The sequence below is a fragment of the Rhipicephalus microplus genome, chromosome 10 (genome assembly GCF_043290135.1).
Source record: "Rhipicephalus microplus isolate Deutch F79 chromosome 10, USDA_Rmic, whole genome shotgun sequence".
NCBI classification, from domain to species: domain Eukaryota; kingdom Metazoa; phylum Arthropoda; class Arachnida; order Ixodida; family Ixodidae; genus Rhipicephalus; species Rhipicephalus microplus.
In genome coordinates this window covers 18267014-18289983 of record NC_134709.1, presented here as the reverse complement: position 1 = coordinate 18289983, position 22970 = coordinate 18267014, and the positions used below count along the sequence as shown (strand labels likewise).

At 45.7% G+C, this 22970-nt stretch overlaps 1 protein-coding gene across 2 annotated transcripts in view; it reads right to left on the bottom strand.

Annotated features, from left to right (window-relative positions):
* LOC119181828 (neprilysin-1) overlaps positions 1-22970 on the bottom strand; it is a 62164-nt gene that overhangs the window by 12286 nt on the left and 26908 nt on the right. For both annotated transcript variants that reach the window (XM_075875164.1, XM_075875163.1), the window contains 7 exons: positions 22128-22353; positions 17976-18074; positions 14964-15041; positions 13353-13465; positions 4373-4431; positions 3892-3943; positions 3020-3087 (listed from right to left, as the gene is read on the bottom strand). In XM_075875164.1, coding sequence (XP_075731279.1) covers positions 3020-3087; positions 3892-3943; positions 4373-4431; positions 13353-13465; positions 14964-15041; positions 17976-18074; positions 22128-22353 — 695 coding nt within the window. The remainder of the gene's footprint in view (positions 1-3019; positions 3088-3891; positions 3944-4372; positions 4432-13352; positions 13466-14963; positions 15042-17975; positions 18075-22127; positions 22354-22970) is intronic.

Here is a 22970-nt window from a genome sequence, read left to right as displayed (position 1 = left end):
GGAAAGCTGCATTCGTCGAAAGTGACGTCATCGCCTTGATTGCGTTATTAAGTATACCTATAAAGAACACTGTACACCAATAGATATGATCGGATAAGTTGCGTGGAACAAAAGCGATTTCTTTCTTTTGCAAACAAGACGCGGACTGAATACTTCGCATCGTTCTGGTAAAAAAAAGTACGGGTGTTCTAAATTATTACGATAATTGACAAGGAGGCAGGAAGGAACAGGGGATACTGCAAATTAATTAAAAGGGGTCCTGAACAACCGTGGAAGATACAAAGAACGAGTGAGTTATTCTCTCCCGCCGTTTCTCCTCTTCGCGTGCAATCCTTGACGCGAGCTGTTTGTTCACGTGACGTCAGGATCAAATGAGCGTTCGATTGATCGATGCACGAGATATATCTGTTGCAAAATTGTCTCCTAGCCTCATGCACGTACTGCCTTGTTGCTGATGCTGATGACCTCAGATGGATGGCGCTGACCCACAGAGGGGGATATAAGCCAAGAACCGGGCGGCGGGATACTTAAATGAAACTAAAATGAAATTAAAGCCAATCTGAAAAATCAGTTTAGAGATAATACTGCCAATAAACAAAAATTGTTGCTGAGCAAGCGGTCAAACCATCTCTTGTTCCTGACAGACATCGCTACGAATTATAAACTAAAGATCTGAAAAGGTTAGGGCTCACTAGCACGGTAATCTTTCAGTTGCATTGATGTAGTTGAGTTTAGTTTAGTTTAGTTTATTTATACCACGTACAGTTGTACAGTAAGTGGCTGGGACAGAGGAAAAAAAGCTGTATAAAACAGCTTGACAAAGCCCCATATCCCCATGGCAACTGTGGCAACAAAAGCGGCAATATCAAGCTAAACACAGGACAGTCGAACACAGTGGAGCATGTATCCCTGTGGCAGTAACCAAATGAAGTGCCGCCAAGTGGTAAAAGTACTGGCACATTTACTTGTATTCCTAGCTTTTGTAATGGGGCTACTAAATATCCTTTTCTCTGACTTCGCGTGCGTATCGTGTGCGATAAAGATGATGATAATGATGATGATGATGATTCCACAATCACGGCTCGTACCCACTTAAGGGGATGGCCAAGAATCTATGACTTAATTCAGTGAGATTTTTTTTCTATTCAATATAGAAGCCATCCTCCAGAGATAAAAAAAGAGAATAGACACCCTAGGCAGAATTAAAGGATTGCAATAGTTGTTTGTCACTCGTTCAGATCAATCATTCATTACCTTGAATAGGAATTATCGTGGCTAAACAAAGCTCCTGTTTGTGTTGGAACAATTTTGCAGGAATAATAATGAAGCTGATTTCACTTCTTTTTCTCCATCTGCGACTGCGGAAGCGGACATACGTGTAGTTTAAAAATGCGAAATCTTGACCGACTCGATTTCATTTAGCGCCGACATACCACCAGTTTCATGAAGAAAGAAAATCCACGCGTATCCACGAGTTGATTGGTGTGTGTGGTTTAATGTCCCCAAAGTCACGATGTGATCGAGAGAGACACCGTATATAGTGGAGGGCTCGGGAATTTTCTACTATTTGGAGTTCTTTAACGTGAACCTAAATCTGAGCACATGGGCCTACAGCATTTACGGCATATCCACGAAGTAAATGATGACGTGTTGGCTAAGCTATCCTAAGGTCCATAATCTCTACGTTTAGGTATAAAAGACGGGAAGATGGACGACTAGTTAAGGACGACTATAAGTCGCTTACAGCCTAAGAATTAATGCAAGCTCCTTCCACAGAGGTCACCGTCCCACCCAGGCAGAATTTGCATAAATGCCCCGCCGCTGTGGTCTAGTGGCTGAGGTACTCGGCTGCTGACCCGTAGGTCGCGGGATATAATCCCTGCTGCGGCGGCTGCATTTTCGATGGAGGCGGAAATGCTGTAGGCCCGTGTGCTCAGATTTGGGTGCACGTTAAAGAGCCCCAGGTGGTCGCAATTTTCGGAGCCCGCCACTATGGCGTTTCTCATAATAATATGACGGTTTTGGGAAGTTAGACCCCACATATCAATCAATCAAGAATTAGCATAAATGTCTTATCGAATCGATGTCGGTTATTTACGTGACGTTGGGAAGATGTCACGGATTTCGGGCGTACCACTTGGCCGCACAGGCACGTATTTACTTCGCTAGTTTTCGGTCGAAAAATTTTACTTGTCAAATTTCATCAGAAGTTCCGACTTCACTGTTTAGTGGCACATAACATTTTAACAAGTAACGATGAACTTTTAATTTATATTATGCTTAGTATGTGCGCTACAGTGAAAAATGTGCTGGTGGTTAGGATGGAAATCGCCAATCATTGCTCCGTTGCACAGATGAAAGACAGGCGTGCTGCAGTACTGGCGCCGGAGTGCGTATTTATTCGTAGGTTGTAATTGACTACGGGATAAAAGATGGAAAGATGGACGGACAAATGAGTGGCACGACTGTGGAAGGCGCGCGCCAAATCAGCCACCCCTGGTGGCATCGTGATGTAACGGAGTTGGTCGATTCGGTTGTTTTGCCCTATACATCTGCTGTAGACGCCTGGCTGTGTTTTTACAGACGGAAGGACATTGTGGGGTTTTAAGGTGCTCCGATCATGAAAGGGATGGCGAGGAGAAAGTGCTTGTAGAAGAGTATACGGTAAAGGCGACAAAGCGACTTCTCACCATTGAATCCGGTGTGGTTTGGGCGCCCTTTTTAAGGATGTCAACCGGCCTAAAATACCTGTAGGCTATCGTGCACAGAGTGAAAACTTGGGGGAGTTTAAAAGTTACCTGTAGGTTAATAGGACAGAATGAGAGACAGAGTTACGGAGCAGACACACACACAACAACGTCGTATACGCTAATCCTGTGAATTCAAACGAGACCACTGTCAGTGTATAACAGTCTCTGTGAAAGTCCGCTTTGGAAACATGGATGAAAAATATCGTTCTTTCAAACTGTTATGTTCGCGTGTGTCTTTTCAGAATAGGGACGTATTTATTGATACTTACCCGTGTCGTCGAAGCCGTGAGTCATTTCGTGTCCGACCACCACGCCAATTGCTCCAAAGTTTAGAGAACTGCAGTGTAAATATAGAATCGGCTTGAATTCGAGTAGAGTTTAGCGAAGTAGCGAGTATACGATGCAGCCGCACTTCGACATCGGGAAAATATTCTAACTAAAGGCTTGGGGGAGAAAAAAAGCGTAGGAAAAAGCAGCGCGTAGTTTCTATAACTTTTGGATAATTACAGCATTCATCCTCCGTATGGTATTGTGCTTGTGCGCAAAAAGACACCACCATTATTCACTTTGCCTAACAAAACGTTTCGTCCATAAAACCTATGGAACTTCGACGGAGAACCATAATGTCAACGTTTCAAAATCTCTTGCGTCACTACACGTAGGGGCTAGCCTAGATGGACATTAAACAAAAAATATAAAAGTAAAAGGAAACATTGCAATTCGACTCGGAATATGCGACCGTTGCCATACAGGGGTTTATTACGTGTTTTTTCTTAGCAGAGGACTGTGAGTGCGTGATGGCTGCACCCGCATCCGGTGGCGGCGATTCACTACCCCTGCCTCCAACGGCAGCGGCCCTCGTGCATCGACAGCCGGAAGCACATTTGGTGCACTAGTTTCTGGTGAAGATAACTGGTGAAGATAACTTCACTTCCTCTCGTTTACGACGCTATACCGCTAGACATTTTGACTTGTAAAAAAAAAAATGCTCCAAGTACGTTATTACGCAGCTTCTAACTTAAAACAAGGACATGTGTCAACCAGCTATGACACCCAGCCATTCGTTTGGGCTAAAAATATTGGCGGCAAAACATTTTAGTATTCTTTAACAAGAAATATTAACTAGCGTTTCGTCACTTACCGTGGAAGCCCGTACTGATAAAACACGCCTTGCAGTATTCCCGAGGGGTACACTGAAAAAAAAAATAATACATGGTACTTCGTTCAGTTAAGTAATCGTGCACTATATTTGTTTCTAACCCTTGCCCAATGATATACGTTATGAGATCTTTCGGGCAGACGATATTGCATGAAGTTTAGAATTGCGCAAAGGTACCCATAATACTGGTTTCTTGAAGCTTTCTGGGTTCAATCTCGATTGGCAATATTTCATGACTGTGACTGCAGGCTTAGTCGGCTAAATATGAGCTCACAAAAATGAATGATGAATGTGTTGATGCCCCATTCGTCGCTACAGTTACAAGTGGGCATGGTGTTTACTTTATCGCGTAATAAATGCATTCGCAGGTGAGGTAAGTACATATAATGGCATCAGCGATGCAGGAAAAATTAGGAACGCAGAGTTTGGAAAATATACTAAATCTCTGCGGGTACGCTCTTACCCATCTCGTTGGCAGATGGATTGTAGAAGGCGTTCACGATCGCTGGTCCCACGATCCAACTGCAGTCGACGAGTATAGAGAAAAAGAAGCATTCATATGTGTTAATGATTGTTCAAGCGTAATTTTAGCCCACTAAAAGCAGAAAGTAATAGAGTGTGCGCATTTTAAGCGCGTTTGGCAAACGTTGGCGGCTGAGTTCTGAATTTTCGCGGGTCATAATATATGTGGCGGGGGGGGGGTGGCACTTCGCTCGAACAGTACTGGACTTGGAGGGACCCTAAAAGCGAAATTCTTGCTTGTGACCTTTCCCTGTAATTTGCAGCCTTGCGTTATGCAATTATAATAGTGAGTCGTAAATGATGCAACATATCGCATGGAATGAAACTTGCTGAGCTAATTGTGCGCGCTTTTTGAGTCGCTTCGAAACACCCACCTAAAATGGTAAGAAGCTATAGCGCCCCCACAGAGGGGGAAAACCCAAGGCCGTGTGCGCTCAAGCTTCGGTGACGTTGGCACTGCTGTTATCAAACCTGGTGCTATGCGCACAGCAATGTGGGCATAGGCGTTGTTTCGTTTGAACCTAACCTAACCTAACCGACGTCTTGGCAGACGCCATTGTGCGTAAGCTGGTCTACTGGGGAGGCTTTCAACCCCATCGGCGCCCAGTATACAAGACGCTGTCCGGTAGACGTTCCGGGAAGCAGTCGGGTCTCAACGAAAGCTTCGCGAGGCAAGCCTTTTGTTGAACGAGCTCGTACAGCGGGGGGAAAGGCGCCACTGTGGCGGGCCTCCTTAAGACTCTGCTTTTGTCATATACGCGAGGCCATCTCAGCGCACCGACAGCACGGAAGCGTGGGAACGCGTCGAAGAAGCCGTTCACCGGAATCGAGCATTTGGACTGCCTGAAGCTGAAAACAGTGTGGACCGCTGCTGACTGTTGGGTGGACTCGCTCGCTGGATTCCGTGCCGACCGGTTGTGCCCTCGTGATCTCCGACGTAAGCGTAGCTCTGGCTGACTGGGCCCTACGTCGTCTCCTGACGCCGACCTTCGACGACAGCGCAGCTCTGACCTACCGGACTTGCCCTACGCCATCTCCTGACGCCGACAAGAGCTCTCGCAAGTGGTGCCCCGTCCTCGGACTCCTGTGACCGTGTTTCCATCTTTCCTATCTCTCCTATTTCCTCGATATGTCCTCGCTCGCTGGCTTAGCGCATCTTTCTCTCTCTTTAACCCTTTAATCCTATTTTTTTTGATTCCTCATCGCCCCCATCCCTTGTGAGCTACTGTTGAGGTGTCGCTCCCTGAAGCAGACAGTTACGGGGCTCACTTTTCTCTTCTTTTCCCTCTTAGAACCACTTTGTGTGTGGTTGGGTTAGCGGCCATCACCCCGGAGGAGCTCAACCTTCCGTCTCCGGGATCTACCTCCTCACCTTGCGGTGCCTTCAAGGCGTGGGGCAGGTGCGTGTTTGTGTGGTGGATCCTGTTACCATTGGACCGTTTCGCCCAGCCGAGTGGTGCAATATCTGCACCCTTTCTGGTGGGTGGACCACAAAGACTTCGTCCCCTGCTTTGTGGCAAGAGTGATCACCGCCTCCTTCTGACGGCGGTGACGGCGGGCTATAAAAGCCGAACCATTTGTGTAAATAGAGCTGAATCATGTGAGCGGAATCTTGTACGAAGTCATGAGCTCAACCTCTGTTGTACATATTGCGGGATCTTCTGGATCCCTGTACAGTTCCTATCCTTCTTCGATAATGTAAATAAATCTTTCGTTCTACCTCTTACTAAATGCGTCTCCTCACTGGCGAAGATCAGCCTTCGGACAACGGCGGGGTGCCAGCTACCCTAAAGAAAAACCCTCTGTTCCTGCCATCATCAACTTCCTTCGACCTTAACAGCGTCGGCAGGGGGGAAGGATGCAAAAGGGGCACTTGCCCCACTCAAGCATCCCCAGCCGCGATGCAACACTGATCTGCACCCCTCAAGAAAGAATCCCGCCGGTGACCATGGCAGTGAGACGGGGAGTGAGTGCTTCGATATGAGTAAAGCCTGTTAGGCGTGCCCTCTCAGAGAAAATGAAAGCATTCGTGGCGTAAACAGCTCAAAGCCACTTTGAGAGCAGCTGGTCATCAGGGCGAGAGGGGCGATATAAGACTCGATAAGACAGATGCTTGGGCTAGTTCGTGATCGGGAATCAACATATTTGCACAGCGCAAGACTACGAGTAGTTACGTCGTAACTGCTCGTTGTCTATCGCTGTGCTAATATGATATAAGACTCGCCGCATGCCAGTGCCAGTCTTTGCCATTTGCGGGGAATTGTCGACAACAGTGGCTCGCTTTACTCGAGGAACTTCACGCTGGGCCTTGGTCTACGTAATACTATAGGGGCGTCGTCGCGAGGCCCCGCCAACTCAGATGAGCACCGAAGCTCACTTTATAACCAAATTTAAATATCCCTGAAGCAACATTAGCCTCTAATGTTCTGTCAGTAATGCCCTGGCATACAGGCCCCGCCGTTTTTTTTATTGATATGATATATAAGGAGATGTTGGCGCACCATTATGGCGCCGGCTACTGCTTAGCCGTTAATTGAAACTTGAACACGTATCTTGAAGCAAAACATACAAAGCAGTGCATGAAAAATAGAAAACTCAGGCACAGATATGCAAAGACACACTTATACGTACATATCACAATGGTAAGTAAATGTTTGAAAGTCATTGTAAGAAGTCTCTGGAAACAACAAAACACAAACAACAAACACAAAACACAACAACAAAACAATAAAGCACACGTCTGGTCCTTATAAAGATGCATTCGCTCGTATGTACATAATAGTCGACACGTCATTCATTTCACAACACACACGTGATGGGTGTCACATGATACTGTATATAATAAGTACATGTGTTACAAATGAAAGCTTGTTCTTTGTTAATACTTGTCAGCGATCCCGCTGTCTTGTAAAAAACGTGTTAATGCTTTTAAAGCGTGGGACTGTAAAACTCCAGTTGGCCACGGGCCCAGAAGTTTTTTCATGCTAAATGGTCTGTGGTCCAATGCGAACAGTTCACTTTTAAGACGGCGTCTTGGCGTGTCATGATGTGGACAGTGTATGAGAAGGTGACATACGTCTTCATCTATAAATCCACAATCGCATTTGGGAGTTTCAGCTCTGCCGATTCTGTGCAAAAAATGTTTTGTGTATGCGGTGCCTAGCCTCAATCGGTGAATTAGAGTTTCCATCCTTCTATCTAATGCCAGCGTAATTTTGAATTCATTAAATGGATCGATGTGGTATAAATCGCAGCTCTTTGTACTTTGGTGAAACCAAGCAGTTTTGCTCATTCTGAAAGTTGTATTCTTTATAATACTACGCAATTCATTTTTCGATATCGGTAAAGAAACAGTAACGTCTTTACGATGTGCTTGTCGTGCTGCTTCATCGGCAGCTGTGTTTCCAGGAATGTTGCAGTGGCCAGGTATCCACTGGAATTTGATCTCATGTTGCGCCTTCTTTGCTTTAGTGAGCTCCTTCAGCGATTCGTATGTCATACTATCACTTATTACTGTCCTGTTTGTACTGGAGAGTGATCCTAATGCAGCCTGTGAGTCACTGAAAAGTACCCATTTTTTAGCGTCTGCTACCGAGTTTATAAACTTTAGAGCATACAGAATAGCGAAGAGCTCAGATGTTGTAGATGACGTCGTGCGGCATAATTTAAACGATTCCTGAATATTTAGCTGTGGTATGATAAATGCCGATGTTGAAGACGTTGTAGTACTTGAGCCATCAGTGTAAATATGTATGTACCCTGGATACCGCATGTGTATCTGATAAAGCGCTAGTTGTTGAGCAGCTTGGATGAACATGTCTCTCTTTCTAATAATGCCATCCACTGAGAATTCAATGCTTGGTGTAGCAAGCACCCATGGAGGATAGTCCATTTCAGAGTTCCAAAATTCATGTCCGGGTAATATATGTACATTACTCTGTACTTCGTTATGAGCATTGCTTTTATCTCTTAGTAAAATCTCCAGCGCCAATGGGTGGTCCCTGTGTTGCGTCTGTAAGCGAAAAAAATGGCGGCATGTTTCAATTGTTCTCATGACTGGAAAGGGTGGTTGTCGAGTCTCTGCTATGACAAGGCTGCTGGAAGTCGCTCATGGAACACCTATGCAGATGCGCAGTCCCCTAGCTAATAGTCTTTGAAGTCGCTCCTCTGAAGTGCGGGAAAGGCCGTGTAACACTGCTGCAGAATATGCAACTTTTTGTCGTATTAAAGCATTGTGAACAGTGAGCATGGATGATACAGATCCGCCCCATGATGTCCCAGCAATTCTGCGGAGTATATTCACTAGCGTATTCACCTCGTTTTCGAGTTTCTTTATGTGAGGTGCCCATGATAGCTGCCTATCAAGTATTACTCCGAGAAATCGATGCTGTGTCACAATCATTAGTGGTTCTTCTTCTAAATTGAGATTGAAGTTCTTTAACTTCTTACGGGTGAAGGGCAATACAGCTGTCTTTGCGTGCGATAGAATCATTCCTCTTTCTTTTAAAAAGTTGTTGATAATATTTATTCCGTCTTGCAATGCAATCTGAATTAACCGTATGTCCGTGCCAGATGCCCAAATGCACACATCATCTGCATATAAGGAGTATTTCAACCTGCAAGGCAGTCTTTTAGCTAAATCAGCCATAACACAGTTGAAAAGAAAAGGGCTGAGTACGCTTCCTTGTGGCACTCCCTGTCTGAGGTCGTGTTCTGCACTTTTTCCTTCGCTCGTCTGAATGAATATTTTACGACCTGATAAAAATTTGGATACCCACCGCAAAGACCTGCCGGACAGTCCGTGTTCCAACATACTCAGCAAAACATGAGTGTGACTGACTGTGTCAAATGCCCTTTTGATGTCCAAGAACACTGCGACCGTCAAACTACCACAGGCGCGTTCATGCTCCACATACGTTACTAGGTCCAGTATTGCATCCATTGTACATCTCTGTTTTCTAAAACCTGTCAAGTAGTTGGAGAATACACCAGTTCTGTTGCACCACCATTGAAGTCGCGCATCAATCATTTTTTCCATTACCTTACATAAACAGCTTGTCAGACTGATTGGACGGAAGGATTCAAGGTTCAAGGGTGTCTTAGCCGGTTTTAAGATCGGAATGATGCGAGCAGACTTCCAAGACTCAGGTACAATTTCTTGCGTCCATAGATTATTGTAAATATCTAAGAGAATAGTTGTGCCTGTGGGCCCGAGGTTCTTTAGCATATTGTACGTAATGCCGTCCGGTCCAGAGGCCGATTTTTGACGACATGATGCTATAGCACAATGCAGCTCCCTTAACGTAAATACAGGGTCTAGCTGAGGATGCTGGGCCCAAAAGCAAGCATTAATTTTCTGGCTGGCTAATGCGACAGAATGATCAAATAAGGCACTTTGTGATGCGGCGGGCCTACTGATAAGTTGACAAAATTCATCTGCTACCACAGCTTCCGGTTTGTCTAAAGCTACAGCAAGAGCACGAAATGGGAAGCTCTGTGATACAGGGCCACTAAGTGCTCGAATTACAAGCCAAATTCTTGGAACAGGTGTGTGAGGAGAGAGCGTGCCACAGAAATCACGCCAGCGTCGTTTACCTAAATTTTCTAGCCGTCTGCGCATTACACTGTGGATTTTCTGTGCATTTTTGTATGCTTCTAAACTTCCGCTGCGTCGATATGCCCTTTCTGAACGTCGTCTGATGGCTCTTAGATGTTCATACTCTCCATCGACTGCAGCATAGTCTTTCGGAATCGGGACTTTCTTTGTACATTTATTCGCATTACCTTGCAGAAATTCAGTAAACCTTTCAACTGTCGTGAGTTCACTATTTTGGTTTGTTAGGTGGTGCCGAAAAGCTTTCCAGTTCGTCAGTTTGCTGCAGCGTCTGGTGTCGTCTTTTCGCAAGTAGGGGTGACTTATTAGAATGGGAAAATGGTCACTCCCACGTGTTTCTACATCCGTTGTCCATACCACACCATTCACTAGATCTTGGGAACACAAGGTTACATCGATGCAACTAGAGTAATTATGCCCTCGGAGAAAAGTTGGGGAGCCGTCATTTAAAATTGTCAAATTGCATTTGTCTGCGGCACACTCAACAATGTTCCCACGTGCATCACATCGATCACTACCCCAGATTATGTTGTGCGCATTAAAGTCTCCGCATATAAACGTATATTAATTAGAAACGTTGAAGATATTTGTTATCTCTTCCACCGAAATGCGGCTTGAAGGTTGTAGGTAAAATTTGATCACTGTAAAGCACTGCTCACCAAAGGATACTTTGCAAGCGACGAATTCCGGGAAGTCCGAATCACTTGAGTTAACTTTATGAGAAGGTAGGTCCTTTCTGACGCACAAATGTACTCTGCTAGGACCACTTCGATGAGATGACTTATATATCACGTAGTTGGAGAGGCGGAAATCATCATTCATTCCTGCCTCTTGGATGCAAAGTATTGGAAAATTATACTGCAGAAGGAGTTTACGGAAGTCAGCACACTTCCTTCGAAGACCATTGGCATTCCACTGGTATATGGAGACATCTTTGTAGCGCTTATTCATATCTTACTTGTCGCAGGTTTGACCCGGACTGTTGACACAGTAGTGCTTCCAGAGGCAGCAGGGCTTTTACTTCTGGCAGGTTGTTTGCTTCCGGTAGAGCAGACAGGATTGCCTTAAGTGCTGCGAAAAGCATTGGCAGAATCAATTGCATGACTGATGCAGAGGCACGGTCTCCATTGAATGGTTGATTTTCTGAGGCCTGTTGAGAATAACTTGGCGTTTCGATGTTGTAGTTGGGGCGAACACTGGCACTGTCGGTTTTGCTACTTTCCGGCCGAGGTCCCGTGGGCGTTCGTAGCTTTGACGCGTAGGTTTGGTTACTTGAAGGTACTTCTCGTGAGTGGTCTTTCGAGTGTGCTCTTGGCGTCTCTCTTGGCGGTTCTCTTGGCGTGCTTGTCGGCTGTTGTTGCGGTGGCCGCTGAGGTGGATCACGTACAGGATGAACAATCTCAGGGTTTGGAGATGGTTCATTGGGGCGCGGTTTTCTTCCATGGATGAGCTCATGCTGACGCATTTTTGCAGCAGCTTTACTTTGCGGGCAGCCTGAATATGAGGCAGCGTGATTACCTGCACAGTTTGCACACTTAGGCTGAAGAACAGACTTGCACTCCTTATGATGGTGTTCTTCTGAGCAGATCTTACACCGGCGTGTGTTACGGCAACTTTTCGCCATGTGTCCGAATCGCTGGCAGTTATAGCACCGAAGTGCTGGACCAAGATATTCTTCCACTGGGTGACTGGTGAATCCTAAGTAGATTCTTCCTGGAATCGGGCGGTCATCTCGAGAAGTCAGGATCACTGAGTGAAGTGGACGCGTCGTTACTCCTCCATCTTCCTGGCGGTAGTATTTTATTTGCCGTCGCGCCGATATAACCCCTGCATCTCTCAAGTACTCTAGGAGTTGTACGTCTGAATACTGCAGAGGAATATGTTTTACTTTCCCAACGTTCCGAGTGTATGACTCTGGGATGAAAGGCTTAACTTCCAGGCCACCTACATTTGAAAGCATCAGAAGTCGCTTAGCTGAACTTAAGGAAGCAACGCTGACATTAAAGCTTCCATCTCTGTTCGTTCTGAATGTCTGCACTTTTTCTTTAGCAGCGGAAACTACTTCAGCTGACACTCGATTGGGGTTCACTTTCCAGAAGCTAGCACCTTCAGCTGTTGAACGAAAGACGACTGGGATACCCTCTGCTCGTTTCTTTTTATAAGTAACCAACGTAAATGGTTCTTCTTCGCCCATGTCTTCTTCATCACTTAGGTGGTAAGTTGACGTTTTATCGTCGAGAGGATTCTCTTCTAAGCGAGGCTTCTTGCTCTCAGCTTCATCGTCTTCCAATGCTGCTGTGCTCGCTTGAGCCATTTCGCGGTTGTGAATTTGCAAACGTGCCACTTTATGATGCTTGGACGCACCTGTAAGCCCCCAGGCTTTTCATTGTGTCCTGCAGTATCACTCATGTGGTTTAACGCACTTGGACGAGCATAAGGCTCGTGGCGATGGCTACCAATTACCGTAGTGGTCGCGTACTAGCCAAATCTTTGATAACGGAACCTCGTACCTGTAGGGCGCCGAGCCCTCGAAGTCTTCACCCGGCGTCTTGTCGGGACACCGCGAAGAAAAAACGGTGCCACGTTCTTCGTGGTTCCTCGCGACGCTAGCTGCGTCGCAGCGGTGACGGCGGTGTCTACGGCGAACGCTATGCAGGTGGCTCTTCTTCCGGCGCAAGGAACACAAAAACGGGCATAAAATGGTCAAATGCAAGTCCTCCCACCTGATTTTTCGTCAGGATGGTCGCGATGACTTGTGGCGTCGATTCGTAACGACAAATACGCTGAATATGGTGATTTCCGCCGCGAAACATCCAGAAAACACGGAGCCGACGCGATGAGCGACTGCTCCTCAGGCTCCGCCGCGGTGGTCTAGTGGCTAAGGTACTCGGCTGCTGACCCACAGGTCGCGGGTTCGAATCGCGGCTGTGGCGGCTGCATTTCCGATGGAGGCGGAAATGTTGTAGGCCCGTGTGCTCAGATTTAGGTGCGCGTTAAAGAACCCCAGGTGGTCAAAATTTCCGGAGCCTTCCACTACGGCGTCTCTCATAATCATATGGTGGTTTTGGGACGTTAAACCCCACAAATCAATCAATCAAGGGGCCTGCGCAGCTCATGACTTTGCCGAAAGAAAGTTGTCGCTGGGCCCACAACACCACTATACGTAGTAGAAACAAGACAACCGAATTTGTATGTCGCGAAACAAGTGGCTGTGAATGCCCTCGAGCAAAAAAAATGATCAATTTGATCAAATAAACGTCTGATGTAAAGAAAGGTAATGATATATGTAAAGCTTTCTCATTCTTACACGGATTTTGCGTCGTATTCTTTTCCCAAGTGGGACAGTTCCCGCTTCCAGTTATTCGAACTTATGTGACTGGCCATCTCCAAAAAGGAACTGCTGATGTTTAGGTCTGGAACCTGTAATGTTAAACATTGGTTCAGAGTATTACTCTAAAAAAAATAAAAGCACACTCACTCAGACATGGTGATTATCACGTGGTAGCAGCGGCGAGTATGAAATGAATCGATACCCACACTGTGTGAATCGATACCCACACTGTACCTCGTCGACCACGTCATTCTGTAGCACCACTTTCGTACTGCTTAGACACAAAGGTTCTCGTCTAACATTCACACTACGTATTCGGGTCAGATGCACGTCATTTTTACAGTGGAATGTGATAAAGCCGAGGCCGTGTAGACAATTCCTCCGTCTGTGTGCAGGGTTTTCCCGCTAACTTCAGCCGGAGTTTCATGATTTAGGGGCCCTGACGCGGGGGTCTAGTGGCTAAGGTACGTGGCTGCTGACCCGCTGCAGGTCGCGGGATGGAATCCCGGCTGCGGCGGCTGCATTTTCGATGGAGGTGGAAATGCTGTAGGCCCGTGTGCTCAGATTTGGGTGCACGTTAAAGAACCTCAGGTGGTCGAAATTTCCGGAGCCCTCCACTACGGCGTCTCTCAATAATATGGTGGTTTTGGGACGTTAAACCTCACAAATCATCATCATCACGATATAGGGACGCGCTCTAACGCACCATGATGGAATGAATGAGGCTGACTGTTAGACAGAGTAAACTGCACTATTTTCTGTGTTTTACTTAGTCCTTTGGTTAGCAAGATTAATTAACCAATTGCGGGAACAGCAAAGTTTGGTGAAAAGTCGAACTAAATAGTTGTAAGACAGTTCAGAAAACACCCGTGTAGACAGGCTATAATTTTATATTAGTAACCACAAAGCCTGTAATTAATCATTAGTGCAAATCTTTTTTTATGTCCGCGAAGCACAATAAAAATCACGTGACTTATCTGGTTGCACGCCGTGATTGCACTGTTCCCAAACGTTTGCCGTATAAATGATCATAACATTTAATTTGGTGTGTTTTCCCTTAAAGTGCAACAGAGCGGTGTGTCTGCCGGTGGCTGTCTTTTTTGACTTTCATATTCATTTGTACAAGACTGTCTTGCGAGTAGTAGCAAACTTTTAACAGCAGGAAATATAAATAATTTTACGTTACACCACATTTTACTTCACGCAACGCAATAATATTCCTGTGGAAAATCAGGTGATGGACTTTTTTTTTTCCCCGAGTCGGTGATAGCAGATACGTAGCGGCGAATACTTGAAGCAGGGCGCTCGCATACACGAAACGAACGTGGCATAATATCAGTTCATTAAAGAAAAAGTTCACTTCACTGCCGCTTCGAGATTATTTACAAATATGTAATACTTGGGCAGTGTCAATCATAGTATTATAGCTGGTTCTCAGTGAGGGCTCATTGCCAGCCTTCATTCAAAATAATTACCAGTCATTCAGCTTATACCATCGGCTATGCAAAATGTTTGCCACATAATTCGCGATAGTGTTGAATACCTTATCAATAAGATAATTTGGTTGACAATTAAATGAGTACTTACGTATTTGTATAGCTGGTCGAGATACGTCGTGTTGAGAAGCCATGTCGGGTATCCGATTTTCGAAATCATCTGCTTCAGCTGAAAAATATGGTAACAACGGCTAAGACGAGACCTCCCCCTTTTTTAAGCTGTCAGTTAAAAAGCCTTGCGAACCCCGTGGTGCAGTCCTATTACTTAATATCAATTATATTCCGTGGTCGCCTTTCGGTGCCATGATAACAGGTGCACGGCAGTTCACGTGCGTCTTATCAGCGAGACATAATGCTTCATTAACGAAGATAGCCGTTACAGATTTTCCCACGCCCAAAAATGATACTGAAGAAAGCAAAGGAAGATCGTTGTGTAGCATGCGTGCGCTTCGAATGCATGATGCACGTGTTTTCAGAGTAGACATAATTTACGATACTCGGATACAACTAACAAAAAAAAATTCCGCCATATCCACGAAGTGAATGATGATGAGTGGGCGAAGCTCCGGAGGTAAACCTGGTAAACCATGAATCCTCTGTACATTTTGCCCACTCGATTTTATTACATCGCTCCCCCTAGCGTACGTCGCCGCACTAAATCGAACGATTGCCTTCAACCAATGACACGCGCCATATGTGACATCATTCCTATTTTATAAGATCTCGCGTCTTTCATCAACTACAAGTACCGCTTTCTAGTTTATAACATCTTGCATCTTTTCGTCATCAGCTACAAGTACCACCATCTAGTAAACACTACAAGAACTAAGCGAGAGGTGGCTACATACAGGAGACGGTACCGCCATCTAGTGAACACTGCAAGAACTAAACTAGAGGTGGCTAGATACAGGGGACGGTACCGCCATCTAGTGAACACTGCAAGAACTAAACTAGAGGTGACTACATACAGGCTACAGGGGACGCACAGCCCACGCCCTAAGGAGCTTCGCCCCTAAAAAGCAGCTTTCAGTCGTCAAAGGAATCCCCCTCTAGTCAGTGGCGTCACCGTGTCATCGTGACGTCATGGCCGGCCACGTTTTTCTCCGCGATCACGAAAGGAATCACAAAGCAGCCTGCCACAAAGCGTGTCTCAAAGCGGCCGTGATGCCATTGGCTGAATCGGGGTCTTTGACTAGTGCACTGTACTTTGACGGCGAAAAGACGCTTATTTATTGAGTTGCTTGCGAGTGCAGTGCACTCAGCAACGAGACATGTTCTTGACTTCCGTAAATGAATTGAATTAGGTTTATTGACAACAAGATTGCGAAGATCGCCAGGCAAAAAAAGCTGCATTGAGCAGCTTGAGGCAGCTTGAGGGGAACCTGGCCACCTCATACACTGGGTAGCTCCACAGTGGTCAAACAGGAGTACACCGTATACATAATGCATGTAATTATCTCTAGGCCCTGCCACAACATGGAGTTTGTAATCGGTTTCGTCTAATCTGATGGAGGAGCGAATACTGGAGGCGGACATGCGATAAGGGCAGAGTCGAACGCATGTGGACGTTTGCTCCGCCCGATTTGCATCTCTCTGCCAAAGATGACTGCTCCCTACGGTCGATGAAGAGTCTGGTTTTGTGGCCTGGTCGAGTTTTAGAAATTCTTGCGGGAATCACAGAACATTGAAGGATGATATATTGGCCAACTGCGTGAGCAGACATCATGGATAAAAGTAGCACTAACTTCCAACAAACCGTATTCAAAGAAACAATCGCTAATGCACAGTACTCACGCAGTGAGAGGTGTAAACGTAGGGTTAAGTAATGCACTTAGCTAATGAACTTAGGTAAGTAGTGCCTGCAGCGTCGACAGTTTGTGTCATATCAGCGTAATTTTGACTCGAAAGCTCCCATCAGAGCCAACATTACCTTCAGTGGCCAGCTTTCTTAACGACTTGACGCGTTCATGACGTGCGATCGCTCACGGTATAGTCGTTGTTGTAAAGAGAACGATATCGCCTTTCAAGGCGTTGTACAGACGGGTCCATTGTTAAAGAAAACACCTGCGTGAGCAGCATGTTTAGATTTCGCTATCTTACGGAATCATAGTGGCTTAGATGTGCATAAGACTACTACTGGTGGGTAAAAGTTCCGACTCATCTTGACAAACTATTGACTTGTATGAAGATTGTTTCTTAATCCACTTGCTCTTAGAGGGCCAGGAATATTCATAGTGTGCATTCGAGTGTTCACTTTAACAGGGGACCATACTGCACATAAAACTGGCATCACGTCACAGCACAAATGACATTTTACGAAGTTTGTCCCCTTCTCTATCTACACAGCCCTTTGGAAATCGTGGATACGTCCTGCGAAGAAATGGTCAATCATGCCTCATGTCTAAGACGTGAAAATGGGGTCTTGTGATCGCCTGTCCAAATAAAAAAAAAACGAGGTAGTGCAAGAACCGAGCGTTGTTGGTTTTAATGGATCAACGTTGAAGCCACCGGAAATTATGACGGCCACGGTTCGTACTTCACCAACTTCAGAAGGAAAAAAAAATCACATCGTAGGACACTCTCCGCAAGTGTTGCCGTTGACATTATATGATGGTATGAAATAACTAATTACAAAGCATTCCACCACGCACACGTATCGGAATTACCACTGTTTAATGAGTGGCTGTTGCTTTACTCTTTTGCCACGCTATGCTACATAGGTTATGCAATTCATTGGCTGACATGGCGACTTTATGGAGTCTCTTTTCCAATTGAGCTTCAGGCAATATCGTGGCTTTGTGGTAGAATACCCGACTGCCACGCAGAGGGCGCTGGCTAAAATGCCAATGGTTTCTGGGTATCCTTTCCTGATAATAATTTGCGTGCCAATTGGTTTGGCCACCGACGGCGACGCCGCCTAATGCAGGAACGGTTGCTTAAGAGCCGAGTTCTAATGTCTTTGTATTTTCCTGATGTTTTAGTGTGCCAATCACCACATGTTAAGCAGTGTTTCGAAGAAAACGTCACCATACGAAACGACTGTTGCAAAATGAACTCGAAAATCTTCTGGAATTTCAGAGAATGCAGAATATTTGCACTCTACCTTGTCTTCTGCGGCGGACCTGGTGTAGTTATCCATCCAGTCGCTCTGAATTAAAGTTTCGTTGAATATCGCCCTGATCCTCTCGACGATGTCTTCTACCTGCGATAACATACAATTACGAAATGACTGATTTTTGTTGGCACAGGGACGTAGATTTTCGCTAGGTTGGTTGGCTTCGCTCACAAGTGATAGAGAAGGGTAGAGAGGCTGCGCAACCTTGAAAGTTTCTGTGTCGTGTTGACAAAGTTTTGTGCGCCGTAAGTCCAACTCTTAGTTATTCTTTTTACTAGCGTCTCTCTACACGTGCACTCTCTATGGTACCAAGAAAAACTTCAAAGTACGTCTTGATTGATAGGTAAAGACAGCCGCATCAGAAAGCAGGAGAATCCAGAGACGCAATAACAAGCAAAAACACCAGCACCCATGTCTTTTGTCTGTTTTTACGTTTCTGTGTCGTCCTCTTTCTCTGGTGTGTACGTTGGTCAGCTGTCTTGACCATCCGACCTGCCCAGCTGTGTGTATGAATGCGTCTTTAGTTGGGTTAAAAATTCTTTCGACGCTTGGCTATATGGTATCACTAACTCGCAATTAACTTGAGAATAACTTGCGATGAGTGACTACCAAATGCGTGTTATAATCACTGCTTATTTTGCTGCTTGATGAATGAAAATCATAAATTGAAGAGTGACAAAACTTCGACAGTTACATCTTCAGTGCGCATAAATCGGCCTTTCAGTGCGCATAAAGGGTGCTGGGGAAATTTCAAGTCTACCCTAACGTTGTCGTTCCTATGCAGTGACGCTTGCTGTGACGTCACTGAAACCGCCATAATAGTGCACTGCGTGTAACACGAAATGTTTGACACCACGTGTTATTGTTAGCATTATATCACTTGCAAGTTCTTTTGTTAATTAGTCACTGAGACCAATCGGATTTTGGCCGTATTCTTATCATTGATCGATTGATATGCGGGATTTAACGATCCCAAAACCAGCATATGATTATGAGAGCTGCCATAGCGGAGGGCTTCGGAAATTTCGACCACCTGGGGTTCTTTAACGTGCCGCTAAATGTGAGCACACGGGCCGACAGCATTTTCGTCTGCATCGAAAATGCAGTCACCGCAGCCGGGATTCGAACCCGCGACGTGCGGCTCGCGATTGCTTTTGCGCGTTGTTTCCCATGTAATGCCACTTGTAAAGGTCAGCAAGGTTAATAAGCAAGTAGACCGGGCGTGTTGGTACACATAGTCAGTAAGGTGGTGTTCACATGGCATGTTTGAACGAATGCTCCGTCACATCGATGGAAGTTATAGTGTCATCTGCTGTGCCGTGTCATGACCGCTATGTTTTGAGCGCCACTCGTTGATAATGCAGCCTCATTAGAGCCTCATAGCCGAACGTTTGTAAACTGTCCGACCTCTCTTGGTAAGGAGCGCACAACTTTTGAAGAGACACTGAGCGCCCATAACTCAACTAAACTTTTATTGGAGAACGTTCGAATATATATGTAGGTGTGAAAGATATAAAAATAACAACTGAGAAAAGCAAAAGGTAGAACAATCACCGCAAGTCCACATGCCGTGCCATACATTACTCATCCATTATTATCAATCACACCAGCCAAAAAACTAAGTTGTTTTTTTTTTCGTGTGAGCGAGATGGAAGACGCATGCGCTGCCACACTCAGTCGTCACGTGTCATTTCTGCGGCTTCGACAATCAAGAGAGAGAGAACACAAGGAGAAAGGCAGGGCGGTTAACCAGGGTTGAGCCCCGGTAGGCTACCCTGCACTGGGGAAGAGGAGAGGGGAAGGAAAGTTATAGAGGAGGAGAGAAAAGGTCACTGACTGGGCCGACGCGCAAATGGGTTCATAGGTCTCTCTCACGATATAAAACGCGTGTGTTGTCAAGAAACGGCACACAAACGCACTCGTTACAGCTGATCGTGGTTGCCACTGGTGGATACTTTCTCGCCAAATTGGCAAACTTGAGAGGCCCTTAGCGACCTAAAAACATGGATGGTGAGATGGCGAGTTTTTTGGCGATTTACGGCTTAGGTCTCAACTGAGTTAGGCATAGAGTTTCCTAATATACACTAGAGGGAACTCTGGCGCTAGTGTCTATGGGAGCTGCAGCACACGGCGCTTCAGCGAGCATGGGAATGGTGGGTAGTACACACATTTGTCTAATTTTCGTACTTCTGGCCTGCTTCTGGCTCCGTGTGTGTTCTCGTGTGGCTTGGAGCTGTTTTTTCACTGAAACATAAATTAGCAAATGTTCACCGTTTGCACTTCAAAACCTTATTCTTTTAAGCTTACCATATCGAATCAAGTCACTAAGTTCAAAAGGGTTAAATGTTTCCTTCAAAACAAAACCGAAACACATCAATAAACGAAGCCGCAAGTACGATTCGCCGCCCGTAAGTACGAAGACTAGGCAAATGCGTGTACTACCCATCATTCCCATGGTCGCTTAACGATCGCAGTGCCAGAGTGCCCTCTAGTTGATTTTGGGAAACTCTGTGAAGTTAGGCATTCTATACTCACTGTCTTCAAAGCGAATGGGTGACAATATTTCTATTTTTTCAGTTTTACACCCATCAGTAGAAGGCACACATATGCGCAATTTAGTACGTATGCCCTGCTTGTCGTGTGTACCTTGTAATTCACTTTATAGATCCTGGCGCACTGGTGCGTCCACCGGCAACCTCCCAGCAATTTAGGTCAGTGGACTGCTTCGCGTGCCGCGAGGTGGTGGTGTATGTTTATAGGTGCTTTAAGAGCTTTATAGGCGTCTTCAAAGTTTTGCGCCTGAAGTGGCTTGGGGACGGTTAGAGGTCGCGTGTTCCGAGCGCAGGTCCAACTGTCGTGAATGGCTTGTCGGCCTTTTCGCTGCTGTAGTACCCCCGGAATTTCGTATGTTGAGTTTAAATTTCTATTTGGGTAGGCCAAGAGCTTGGGCTCCCTCGAGCAGCCTTTAGAAACTAGTGACGCGAATTCATAGCGCAAGCTTACGACCGCGATGAAAGCCCATGTTGTGGGCATTGCGACGGTTGCGCAGTGCTTTCGAATTTATTTCCGTCGCTTTGTAACTAGGCTCTTCGATTATCGGACTCAGGAATCACGGCTGCGGCGGCTGCATTTCCGATGGAGGCGGAAATGTTGTAGGCCCGTGTGCTCAGATTTGGGTGCACGTTAAAGAACCCCAGGTGGTCGAAATTTCCGGAGCCCTCCACTTCGGCGTCTCTCATAATCATATAGTGGTGTTGGGACGTTAAAGCCCACATAGCAATCGGACTTATGATTCGACTGCAGCGAAATTCTCCTAAATATACACGAGGGATACGCACGATGTCCCTCTCTTGTTCTACCGACTGCTCCATTCTGTATTCGCTACAACTGAAATCTTCACAAACTTTTGTTATGAGGCGCTAGCATTCAGGGACGCTGCTAGTGCATGCATGCCTCTTTCTCAGTGGTCTCGTTGTGAAGGTAATGTGGCTAGTATTAACAAATGTCTATATAACTTAGGTTTTACGGATAGTACCGTACTCCAGGGGGCTATGCATAATCTGGAATTTTTATCACTGGGCACGCCACATATGTACAGTGGTGACTTTTGTTTTTTTATGTGTGTGGGGGGGGCGAGATTTGAAGAAACATGGCGACTTTCGGCGCCATTTCGCTCGTAGTTTGGCGAATTTCACTCGAAAGTAAGTGGCAACTCTGCAGCGGACAAGTGACCATCGGTAGCCGTTTGTACTTTATTGTGTTGTGATTCATTTATGCTCAAGTGCTTGTGTCTCTTCTCTTGTGTAAAAGTTGATTGATTGATTGATATTTGGGGTTTAACGTCCCAAAACCACCATATGATCATGAGAGACGCCGTAGTGGAGGGCTCCGAAAATTTCGACCACCTGGGGTTCTTTAACGTGCGCCCAAATCTGAGCACACGGGCATACGACATTTACGCCTCCATAGGAAATGCAGCCGCCGCAGCCGGGATTGGATCCCGCGACATGCGGGTCAGCAGCCGAGTACCTTAGCCAGTAGACCAACGCGGCGGAGCTCGTGTAAAAGTTGTGCGCTTCCTATCAAGATGGATTCATACCAACTTGCCCGATATGGTTGCTTATTATATGGACCTCTTACCTCTTTCTTGGCTTGTTCGCTGAACTTGTGTTGGACGTAAAGGTAGCCAACAATCTCTGGCATCATGGCGTTCATCGTGTCGACGCACTTTTCCCATCTCTCGTTGTCGGTCACGATGCCTTTAGATGCTTTAGTCAGATTGAACGAGGCATTTCGGAACTCGGCCGATGCGCGGCCAGCCCAGCCCAGCACGAGTCGGAGACCAGCGTAGTTGTATAGCAAGTCGCTGAAAATAAATAGGAAAACGAGGTGTGCTAACTACTTTAAGATGCCTGCATGTTTACCGAGGTCTTGAACTTTAATGTTTTCTGGCTTTTCGTTGTGTTATACTGCGTCTTTGGAATAAGTATATGGCATTATAACGATTGACTCTGTGCTGCGTAGCGTACTACCACACGTTTGTGATGCGTATCCACCATTAGGACAACTTGGCGTTGTGTAGCATACTACCTCACGTTTTTGATACGTATCCAACATTAGAACAACTTTGTGTTGTGTAGCATGCTACTACATCTTTGTGATACGTATCCGACATTACAAAATGTGGCCATAGGCTAAATTATCAAAACTACCGGGGTTTCGTGACTACAGTCGTAAAGGTTGGAAGTTCCCTGGTGGGTGTTCAAATATAATGAATGAAAAAAGAGCACGCGTTGAAACTGCTAGAGCTGAGTTTGTTGATAACTTGGTTGTTTTCAATAGTGAAACTTTTTAGCAAATTATTTCTTGTGAGTTGATCGCATAAAACCATCATACTCGTAGTCTGAACGTGTGTGTGCCACTATGTGACCTCCCCAAACACCGTGACCATCGTAAGCAGGTATTTGCCACGGAAATAGGGCA